The sequence below is a fragment of the Muntiacus reevesi genome, chromosome 11, assembly GCF_963930625.1.
Source record: "Muntiacus reevesi chromosome 11, mMunRee1.1, whole genome shotgun sequence".
NCBI classification, from domain to species: Eukaryota; Metazoa; Chordata; class Mammalia; order Artiodactyla; family Cervidae; genus Muntiacus; species Muntiacus reevesi.
This window is the reverse complement of record NC_089259.1, coordinates 23133062-23144920: the sequence shown is the minus strand read 5'-3', so window position 1 is coordinate 23144920 and position 11859 is coordinate 23133062. Positions and strand designations below refer to the sequence as shown.

Genomic DNA, 11859 nt, shown 5'->3' with positions numbered 1-11859 from the left:
GAAATCTGTACTGAAGACTTACCTTAGAGGTCAAAGCAAAGGCCACGTGCTGTGCGTCCTCAGCCACCAACGACTCTTTGCGACCCCTCTGGACTGTAGCCCATCAGGCTCCTCTGTCCACTGGATCTTCCAGGCAATAATACTGGAGTGGGTTGCCATTTCCTCCTTCAGAGGATCTTCCCAACCCAAGTCTCCTTTGTCTCCTGCATTGGCGGGCGGATTCTTTACCACTGAGCCGCCTGGGAAATCCAAAGGCCACGTACGATAAACCAATTTCCAAGAAAGAAAAAGGTTTCAAGAGTAAACCCTTTAGTTCTCCAAAGAAATACATCCCGTCCTGGGTCTGGTTCACTCCTCCTCGGTGGTACCATGTTCACATCGGCCGCCTCTGCCTTCACTGACTGCTCTCTAGTGGGGTCTGGTCGCGACACGGCCACAGCTCAGCCTCTCAGCTCCCATTCCTGTCAGGGTGGGGTGAGATACTATAATGTGGGTCCTGATGCCGCACAAGAAGGCTCATGAACAATGTGAATTTACACTGTGGAGTTCCAGAACAAAAGTGCTTTGAAACATTTTAGGCAGAGTCGGTTCCAGTCAAAAAGCGCCGCCGGGCCCAGCTCCTCAAAACCTCAAGTGCACGCTGCACCAGACGCGAGACCCCGCGCGAGACGCGGCAATCTCCCGCCACTGCCGACCGCACATGCGCAGTCAGCCCCTCGGGCGACCGCTCAGCCCCACCCCTTAGAGACGCCGGGTTCTCTAAAGGCCACGGAGCGTAGAGACGCTCACGCGCGGGCGGCAGACGCGCAGGCGCAGTGGAGCGCCGTCGCTGAGCCCTCTCGGGTATTTCTGGCGGTCCGGGGAAGCTTGTTTGCTAGGTGCAGTTGGGCCCGGCAGGTGCTGAAAGGCCGGGGTCGTGGATCCCCAACACCTAAGTCTCAGCAGCACGGAGGTGCAGGGTGTCACCGAAGGCGCGGGGCCGGGCGCCGCCAGCGGCGCGCTCCGCCCCGGAGCCCCCGCCCCTGCTCCGGGCCAGGCCCTGGCTTCAGCCCCGGTCCCGGGCTCCGCGGCCTCGCAGTTCGCGCTGCTGGTGATGCACCCCTGTGGAGGGCAGGACGAAGCCGCGGCCGAGGGCGTCCTGCGGCAGGCTCCGGCCCTGGAGGGCAGCGGCGGACCCGGCAAGCCTGTTCGGTACCTGTGCGAAGTGGCTGGAGATGGCGAGGAGGAGGCGGGGGAGGACGAGGCCGACCTGCTGGACACCTCAGACCCCCCGGGAGGAGGCGAGAGCACAGCCAGTTTGGAGGATCTGGAGGACGAGGAGACCCACTCGGGGGGCGAGGGCGGCGGCGGGGGAGCCCGGAGACGGGGTAGCGGTGGCGGCGGCGGCGGCGGCCTGAGCAAGACCTGCACGTACGAGGGCTGCAGCGAGACCACTAGTCAGGTGGCCAAGCAGCGCAAGCCGTGGATGTGCAAGAAGCACCGCAACAAGATGTACAAGGACAAGTACAAGAAGAAGAAAAGCGACCAGGCCCTGAACTGCGGTGGGGCCGCCGCGGCTGGCAGCTCAGGAAACGTCAAACTAGAGGTATGGCCTGGGGTCTGGGGGAGTGGGAGGTGGAAAAAGAGACCCAACTCCTGTCGCAGACCGCAGCTCCAGCGCCTGCCCACCGGCTCCCAAAAGGGCCAGGTTTCCCTGGCTGGACTTGTGGCTGAAAGTTAGCGAGTGCTTCCCCTCAGAAAGTTTATGCAAACGTAGGCAAAGGCTGAACGGTTTTGGTGCACCCATGTAGAGATGAGCAAATCTCAATGAAAATGGCGTGACATGGTAGCAAAGCTAATTTCAAAGATCTGGGATAGGGGTTGGAAGGGCGGGTAGTAAATTGAGCTGATCCATCACTGGCAAAGAGACTTAGGAACCCAGCTGAAATCTGTTCTTTAAAGAAGGTGATCTCTTCCTTTTTTCACTACCCTGTTCTCAGTATTCTTTTCTTAAGTATACTTAATCTTAGTACCCTGTTCTCAGCACCTTTCCACTAACTAAAGTGGAAAAAAGAGTACTTTTGTTAGTGTTCTTTGTGTTATATTCTTAATCTTACCTCAGTACTCTGTTCTTCTTAATAGTGCTTAGTTCTGTTCTCGGTGTCTCTCAGTTAACTTTATTCTTAGTACTCCAGTTCTCAGTAAGTAAGCATCTCCTTTATTCAAGAATGAAAGTAAGGGTAGTCGTTTGACCCTGTTTGTTCCAAAGGAACTCATTCACTTCAGAATTCTTTACAGAGTGAGAAGATGATATACTTCTTTTCAGGAAGGAAATGTTTTAACTGTAACCACTTTCTTTTTCTTTTGTCACACATTTACACCTACAGTTTGAGGAAAATACATAAAAGGCAAGTAGATAACTGAATTAGAATCTCTCCCTCCATCCCCTACAAAAAGAAACATATTTTTTCCTATTCTGAAATAACTTGCATGATTTCTTAGGAAAGAGAATTGCTATATGCAACAAATAATAGCCATTTACTTAAAGGACACTATCAGTTTGAGGAATCACGAGCTCTAAGTCTTTGTTGAACTGAGTGTAAAGAAAAGAACTAACGGGAACAGTCAGGATACAATAAGGGCCAACTATAAGTGCTGCTTTAGTAGTGGAGAGGATAGATCACTGTAGGCTGAGATATTCTAGAAAGGCTTTGCAGAGAAAATACAACTCAGTATAAGCTAGAAAGAACAGCTAATAGTTTGTGTTTAATCAGCTAAGTTTCTTATATGCCAGGCACAGTGCTCAGCTATAAATGGAGTCTCACCCCCTTCAGCAGTGAGAGAGATACTTTATTTCCATAAGTGGAATCTGAGGCAAAGAGAGGTTAAGTAACTCGGCCCAGATCATGCAGCCAGCAAGTACTCAAACCCAAGCAGTCTGGTTCTAGCACCTTCAGTCTTATCCCCATGCTATCCCGTTTCCCTAGAATTTTGGTGGTAAAAAGAAAGAGAAGCACGTCTTAGTAAAGGAAGGGGAAGTGGGAAAACAGGAGCTACTTTTGGGAGGACGGCAAGGGGACCTTTCTAGCTAAAGTGGAGTATCTGTGTGGAAAATTCACAAAAGATAAATTTGGAAAGAGTTTGAAGCCAGTTTTTATATGATACTGAATGCCAGGCAGTGGGATTTGCATTTGGAAGCTTCAAAAGCAAGTTCCTAGTTAGGCAGTAACAAGGGCTCCTATTATAATGGTGTGGGTTAAAATCAAGGGCCTCTAGATTTAGAGACTTTTTAGGGAATAGCTATAGAAGGACTGGTAGGTGGTGACGGGGTGTGCTGCCATAGTATGAGCAGCAAGATTAGAAATTAAGGTATTTAAAAATCAGTATTCCTAAAAAAAAAAAAAAAAATCGGTATTCCTGACACAAATCAGGGTTAAATGAGGAAGAGATGTATATAATGTTTAGCCCATGTATCTAAAAATGGTGCTGTGTGAGTGACACAGAGAGGAACCAGGGATGAAAGCAGTGACCTGTGGGATTGATCATTGTCATAAAACGTCTAAGAAGGCTATCATTTGGAAGAAGCAGCAGAGTTATTTTGCATAGTTCTGAAGTAACCAGGACTCAGGTGAGTCACAAGGGTTATGTGTTTCAGCTCAATCTAAGAAAATGCCACCTAAATGTTAGTTACCCAGAACCAAATCAGTTCAGTTCAGTCACTCAGTCGTGTCTGACCCATTGCGACCCCATGGACTGCAGCGCACCATGCCTCCCTGTCCATCACCGACTTCCAGAGTTTACTTAAACTCATGTCCGTTGAGTCGGTGATGCCATCCAACCATCTCATCCTCTGTCGTTCCCTTCTCCCACCTTCAGTGTTTCCCAGCATCAGGGTCTTTTCCAGTGAGTCAGTTCTTCGCATCAGTTGGCCAAAGTATTGGAGTTTCAGCTTCAGCATCAGTCCTTCCAATGAATATGCAGGGTGGGTAGCCTCAAAAGTTGGTAACTCCTTAGAACAAAAAGTGTTGAAGGTTTCTATAATTCCAACACTTGCAGAAGTTTGGGCTGGATAACAAGGTTATTTTCACTACAAGCTTCTGTGTTTTTGTGTTACTAGCATTCTGAATGTATTAATGCATAGTGGTGTGTAAGGTGGTAAGAATAAGGGACCTCCACTGTCAATTTCAGCATCCTGTTTCTAGCGCACATAAGAATGAATCAGTCCCATAAGTAGTTAATCTTGTGGGGAGAGAGAAAGAAGTTATTTTTGTTTTCTCTGAGTATTAGAGTCTTCTTTTTACAGGTTTTTTTTTTTTTTTTTTTTTTTTTTTTTTGTGAGGCTTTAATGTTTAGGGATTGAGTATTTTTTTAACATTAGATTGATAAACTTCTCATAGTGAAAGAGATAAGGCGAATATTCTAATAGGTAACTTAGAGGCCAGTAGAAAGAAAGTCAAAGGACTTCCTTGGTGATGCAGTGGTTAAGTCTCTGCACTCCCAGTGCAGGGAGCATGGATTTGATCACTGGCTGGGGAGCTAAGATCCCACATGGCATGGCCAGAAATAAATAAAATAAAATTGGAAATGTTAAAAAAAAAAAAGCTCAAGAGAAAAAAACAGCTCAACATCTAAATAATCTTTAGATGAAGAGTAGAATAAGAGTAAATTTATACAAATCATGGCTTATGTGACTATATTTGTCAGAATTTTTGGGTGTGGTCAGCGTTTTATAAGAGTCAGAATGTTTCAGTAAACTTAACATTTTTGTTGGCCAGGAAGATTGTAAGTATTTAAGATCCTACTGGGTAACTGGGGGAACATAGTCGGTAGTAAGTGCTGCTGATTTTGAGTAAGGATGCCTCAGGATATGGTGTGATTTCAGGACTTTACCTGTTTTGTCTATACCAGTGGCAGGAGCTTACTTACTCCAGTGCTTGCCAGTCTTTTCAAAGCCAGTTTGTCATTTTTCTCCTGGTGACTTCCAAATTTTGAAATCTTTGTGTATCAATTGTTTTTCTTTAAGTAATATTTTACTGCCCACCCCATTTTTTGGTTGGTGTTAATTTGTCTATTTTTTGTTGGGCAAAAAAAGCAGTGAAGAATGTTTCATTAACACTATATAAATGGCCTTTGAGTTCACATATTCCATCCAAAGGCAGGTAGACGGTTTGACCTGGATAGCTTTATCTGAAGACAGTGTTCCCTTTCCACTTGGCATTGTTTTGTAATATTGAAAATCGCTCACAGATATTAAAATAGGTCCACTTCCTATACCCCTGTCCTCCTGTTGATTCTTGAGAACTTCTGAGACTGAAGGTCCCAGGTTGGAAATCCTGGAGGGTGAGGGAGTGAGGTGTGTTATATAAAATCAACTGTCAACACTTTGCCTAGTAACTTAAAGAGGGACTTTCCCAAAGGCTCCCAGGATCTGGGCAAGAAGGAAGAGAAATAAAGCATCATTGAAATGCCTGTAATCATGGATTATTATACCAACACTTAATCCTATTTGCATTTTATCTTTTATCCCAGGAAAGTGCAGACAACATACTCTCCATTGTAAAACAAAAAACGGGATCTTTTGGAGATCGACCTGCAAGACCTACTCTTTTAGAACAAGTGTTAAATCAAAAAAGACTGGTAAATATCTGTTTGTACAGTAGTTCCAAACCTAACACATTTGTTTGTTATAAATGGAACTGTTCAACTTTTGAGATTTTTAAACTGCTTATCAGTTTAAAATTGTGGTTTTAAACTGGTTGTCAGTTTATAATTGTGATACTGTGTTAAATTGGTCCAGAATAGAACTGTGCCTCTGCCAGTATACATTGGAATCTTATAAAGACAAAATTACAGAGAAAATATAATTTAGCTTCATAAAAATGAGTACTGTAGTAAAAAATGGCAGCATAAAAATAAAAATGCAAACTTGAAAATAACAGGAAAAAGAGTTGCAACACATATATAAAAGACAATGGTTGATATGGTTGATATTTTTGTCATACAGATTGATGAAGAAAAATTTTGTCCTCAATACATTGCAAAAAATATATAAACAGAAAAAAGCAGAAGTGCTTCCCTTACATGATCCGGAAATGTGTTTCATATCAGTAAAAATCACATAATAAACAGTTCAATAAGTGAAAATTATTTAAATGATAACACACAGTGATGTTGAGGACTCCATGAAAGGGACTGTCATTCTGATGGCATCTTACATTAGTATAACACTAATATAATAATTATTATAATATTAATTAAAGAAAGCAGTTGGGCAGTCTGTATCGAGTCCTTAAAATGGTCATTCCTTCACTCAGAGATCATTTTACTGTGAAGACATGCACAGGAAATGAATCTTAAATATAGATAAAGTTAAGCATAAGGACACTGCCAGAAAAGTATTTATCACAAATAGTAAAATAGTAATTTAAAAAACTTCATTGTTCAGCAGCCTCATAACAGCTGAGTAGACTGTTATACATTTACTAAATAAAGGTTTGGCAGTATTTACAAATTTTAAACAAAAGCATTTAATAAATAGGAAATATACTATGCTGTAATGTTAAATTTTAAAATCACTTGTTTAATGATAGTATTTCCATCTTATTTGGTTTATCTTGTTCAGTATATTAGGCTCAAGGTTTTTCTTATAAATTTGTATAAATATTTTAATAAAAACATATTAGTCTTACATTTGTCATGTGAGTATAACTATTTAAAAATGGTCAGTGTTTAAAACTTATTAGTTGTTTTAGAGCAGTTGTATTTCTTTTCTGAAGTTTTGGTAGTATGCTAATATTACTTTTATTATATATGTATACCTATATTTTCACACACATACCTATACTATACACACAGACATACATCATTTTTAATTTCTTCCAAAAGACTTAGTAAGCTAGCGCGAGGAACTTGAGTTCCAGTACTTGTCAAAAATATATATGTTTCTTTTTTATTTTTCATTTATTTTTATTAGTTGGAGGCTAATTACTTTACAATATTGTAGTGGTTTTTGCCATACATTGACCTGAATCAGCCATGGATTTACATGTGTTCCCCATCCTGATCCCCCCTCCTGCCTCCCTCCCCATCCCATCCCTCTGGGTCTTCCCAGCGCACCAGCCCTGAGCACTTGTCTCATGCATCCAACCTGGGCTGGTAATCTGTTTCACCCTTGATAGTATACTTGTTTCAATACTGTTCTCTCTGAACATCCCACCCTCATCTTCTCCGACAGAGTCCCAAAGTCTGTTCTGTACATCTGTGTCTCTTTCTCTGTTTTGCATATAGGATTATCGTTACCATCTTTTAAAATTCTATATATATGTGTTAGTATACTGTATTGGTGTTTATCTTTCTGGCTTAGTTCACTCTGTATAATGGGCTCTAGTTTCATCCATGTCATTAGAACTGATTCAAATGAATTCTTTTTAAAGGCTGAGTAATATTCCATGGTGTATATGTACCACAGCTTCCTTACCCATTCGTCTGCTGATGGGCATCTAGGTTGCTTCCATGTCCTGGCTATTATAAACAGTGCTGGGATGAACACTGGGGTACACGTGTCTCTTTCAGATCTGGTTTCCTCAGTGTGTATGCCCAGGAGTGGAATTACTGGGTCGTATGGCAGTTCTATTTCCAGTTTTTTTAAGGAATCTCCACACTGTTCTCCATGGTGGCTGTACTAGTTTGCATTCCCACCAACAGTGTAAGAGGGTTCCCTTTTCTCCACACCCTCTCCAGCATTTATTGCTTGTAGACTTTTGGATAGCAGCCATTCTGACTGGCATGTAATGGTACCTCATTATGGTTTTGATTTGCATTTCTCTGATAATGAGTGATGTTGAGCATCTTTTCATGTGTTTGTTAGCCATCTATATGTCTTCTTTGGAGAAATGTCTGTTTAGTTATTTGGCCCATTTATTGATTGGGTCATTTATTTTTCTGGAATTGAGCTAAAAATGTATTTGTTTCTAACCTGGAATTTAACTGCCATATTTACATGGGTGTCTTTTCATTTCCTTTTTTTTTCCTTGCTGTAATTTTGGGCCAGCGCTCTTCTTGGCCCTTGTGTTTCATAAAGAGTATACATGCTGGCATATCATAAAAGCATTTCCTTTGTGTGCAAAGTCACCAATAAAATCAGGCCTCCCCAGTGAGTTTTAGATTTTAGTATTTGATGCATGATACCATATTTTATTATTATTAGTTTGAAGTTTAATTGCAGCGCATCAGATGAAGAAATGAATTCAGTTCAGGAATTTTTTTTTTGTAAGTATATTGTATCAGGTATAAGGATATAGCAGAGTAATTTTATAGCATGAATACAATCTCATAAGAATACTGCTATTAATAAACATTTTCTCTTTCTCCTTTTTAAGTCATTACTAAGAAGTCCAGAAGTGGTACAGTTTTTACAGAAACAGCAGCAGCTATTAAATCAGCAAGTTTTGGAGCAAAGACAACAGCAGTTTCCAGGAACATCATTGTGAGGGAATTTATTAAGAAGATCTGCACGTTTTTTATCTTACTGTAGTGGACGGACGTATTTTTATACTAAAGATAAATGGGGTAAGAGATACCAGCAGATGGTGAACAGTCATTTTCGTGTGACTGTATGTGTGCATTTGGGGACAAATAAGCATTGCACATTGTGCATCTAGTCCTTTCAGATCACCATGGATTTGAAGAAATCAGCCTGTCTTTCCAAAGTAGTATTTAAATGCAAGGTGTTTTTTTTTTTTTTAAGTGTTTTTCTTCAGTCATTGTTACTGAAGGTAATGCAGCAGTTGCTTTCTGTGGAAGTCATGAAGTTAATAGATATTAATCTTGGATCATCTAACTCAGTGGTTCTCATCAAGGGGCAGTCCGTGACACTCTAAGGCCAACCATCCATCCGGTTGGAAATGGATGGATATGTTTTGTAACAGTGACCTTGAAAACTTGCTGGTTTTTAGTGAGTGGACCAGGAATGCTAAGTGTCTGGAATGGTCCCCCCACAGTTTAGAATTATCTTATACTCAGTGCCAATAACCCTTCTCTTAAGAAACACTGAGAGCTATTTGTGTTGATAAAATGTAGTTGGGGCACCTAGAATTGGGTTCTCATAATAACCTTTTCTTTCCAGTTAAGACTGGAGCTGTCAAAGAGGTAAGCTTATTTTTTATGTGTAAAGAAAGGGATCATTATTAAATATCTGAGAGAGTAGGATGTGCACCTCTTCTCAGAGATGTACTGGTAAAACCCAGGAAGAACCCTGGAATAAGTGCGCCTCCTGGAGTCGGCCTCTCTGCTTCTCTCAGTGTTCTCTTAAAGCAGGCAACTCTTGTGTACTGAATTTGTGAACAGTACAAACGTGTGTCCTCTTACCAGTGTCAGAACAAAACTACTTTTTTATATTCATTTCTTTTTCAAAAAGAGATCCCTAAAATAACACTCCAGCATTTTTGTCAGTGATTTTCAAAATTGAGCTATTTTAAGATCGTATTATTCCTAGATAATGTTCGGAGAATGGTGGGCAATCCGGATAGATACTTTTTTCTTATACTCTCTCCTAATAAAACTTTTAAAAGGCAAATCTTACCAATAAGAGTACCAAATCAAATGTCAAGAAAGTATTTCCAGTGTTAGAATAATAAGTGCATGTGCCTCAAGTTAAGCTGTGCAGAAAGTTGTTACAGTCTCTTGAGTTTTAAGCTCTGAAATATATATCAAGTTAAATTTAGTCATGGTTGTTCTAAGATGTCCTTAAGGAGAGAAGGAATCTTTTTGTTAACTTTTTATATCTGTTTTTATACCTGCATAACTGCAGAAACGCTTTTACCAGAATTACTCATTAAAGTCATTATTGACCTTTGCTGTTGTCTGATTCACTAATTCTGTTCTTCAGTTGCTCTACACCAGATGCAGAGGAATTCATTTACATTTGTTATCCACTGTTAGCTTGTTTTCTTACTTGTGGAGCTGGGACCTTTTATGAATCCCTAGAGTATAAGTTAACTTCTGTAGTTAAAAAAAAAAAAAAAAGCAGCTTATCCTTCTTCAAGTGAAATAGGAGGATGAGGAAATGAGAAAGTAATAGGTCAGTAAGAGCTGAATTAAAAGAAAGGAACTTAATATATATTATAAAAAACAATAAGGTTTTTACTTATTTGGGGTAGGTTTATTGCAGTTTGTCCCCAACTTTGTTTTACCCCTCCATGTTTGTATAACTTTTGTAACGTGGCTTCACCGTTCCTCCCACTGAGAGGTTGAGTTTATTTATCCTTTAAATCTGGAGAACTGGCCTTGTGTGTGTATCCTTGGATGGCCTCAGGGAGCAGAGACACCATCCTAGCCTGGGACCCCCTGTTTTGGATTCCTCTGTGAAAGAGAGGCAGACTTTCTTGTATCTTCTGTGGTTATTCAGGTGTTCTGTGACATCCAGCCAACTAGTATCCTCAATAATATTAGTATTATCCCCAGTAGTACTGTATATAAGAGGGTTGATGAGCAGCATTAAAGATTTGGTCTGGAAACCAGGAACCTATAATGGCAATCTGCAATCAGGTGACATAGTTCCACAGGGCTTCACCAGACATAGAAGAAGAAAGATAAATTGCAAGCTTGAGTTCAGATTCATTTAGTGGAAGAAGTGGAGGAAGTTACATTGCTTTTGTGAGAGTACTCTCAGTAATAGAAGCTAGAGTTCTTGCTGAACAGAGAAGAAATGAGGCCAAGAGGAAGTGGAGTTTACTATGACATTGCAGAGAAAGTGTAGGAGGAATCTGAGAACACGAGGTATTTCATCTAGGAAACTAGCAACTTATGCTAGGAAACTAGCAAATGAGTTAGCAACTGTCCCAGTCTTTATTACACTCTGTAACAGTGGGTATATCAATAACTCAAGCTTCTTAATGCCTTGGTTTTAAGACCATTCCCAGTCTTCCACTTGAAGAGTGGGATTTGGAGGGATTGAATAAACAAGCCTGTAGGATTTAGTGGCAAGTAAGTAACTCAGGGACAGCTCTCAACTCAGGGAGAAACCCAAAGGGATTTGCTTCAGCTCGTCAACCAGCAGCTCTAGCGCACTGCCAAAACTTGCTGAAAAGCAATCAGAAAAGGAAAGGGAAACAAAGAAAATGATGGAACAGATGTTTTGCGTCAGGAGTTAATCCAAAAAGCTGGTCTTCAAAAGAGGTGTCCATCAAAGATTATATTAGCCAAAAATTGTGAGGGGACTACAATTAGTTTTGAATAGGCAACTACAAAAGATCATAAATAATGTTACCAAAATTATATGTAAATATATAAGTATATGCTCATGCAAGCTCATATGCAAAATTGGAAGTAGCAAAGGAAAATTGGGGCACTGGTGTCATGGGATAGAGGAATGGGGTGTTCAGTGGTTGGGAGATCTTTTATCAAAATAATCCTTTGAACGCCTAAATTTTTACCACGCACAGATGACCCTTTCCAAAATGTTTTTGTTATTACAAACTGAAGTCCTATTACAAATTGAAAGCAGTAGATAGGCTATGCTTTTTTCTTGGCTTTCTAGTTCAGTTTATAGAAAGAAATATGTTTTTACTGCTGAATCTTTGTTTCTGAATACATAGCACTTATTTATTGTGAAAGTCCCCTCTGAGAGTTTCTTACCATCCACGTGAGATCTTAGTTCCCTGATCAGGGATTGAACTCTGCCCCTCTGCATTGGGAGCATGGAGTCTTACCCAGGGAAGTCCCGGGAGAATTCCTTTTCCATGTATTTCTACCAGCAGTAGGAATTGCTGTTCTTTTTTTGATAGCTGTATTACTGCTGACCATTGGATTTACTAGCATTTCCATGAATCCTGGTAAATTTGAGAACATTTTCCTATGCTTGTTGACTACTTAGATTTGGCT

The 11859-nt window shown here is 40.8% G+C and overlaps 1 protein-coding gene across 1 annotated transcript; it reads left to right on the top strand.

Moving 5' to 3' along the window:
* The first annotated feature begins 807 nt into the window (after positions 1-807).
* Positions 808-9832, top strand: RFXAP (regulatory factor X associated protein). The gene is made up of 3 exons (XM_065902216.1): positions 808-1585; positions 5509-5616; positions 8358-9832. Exons 1-3 carry the CDS (start codon positions 1094-1096, stop codon positions 8466-8468), a joined length of 711 nt encoding a protein of 236 aa, XP_065758288.1. The 5' UTR covers positions 808-1093; the 3' UTR covers positions 8469-9832.
* Positions 9833-11859: the final 2027 nt, after the last annotated feature.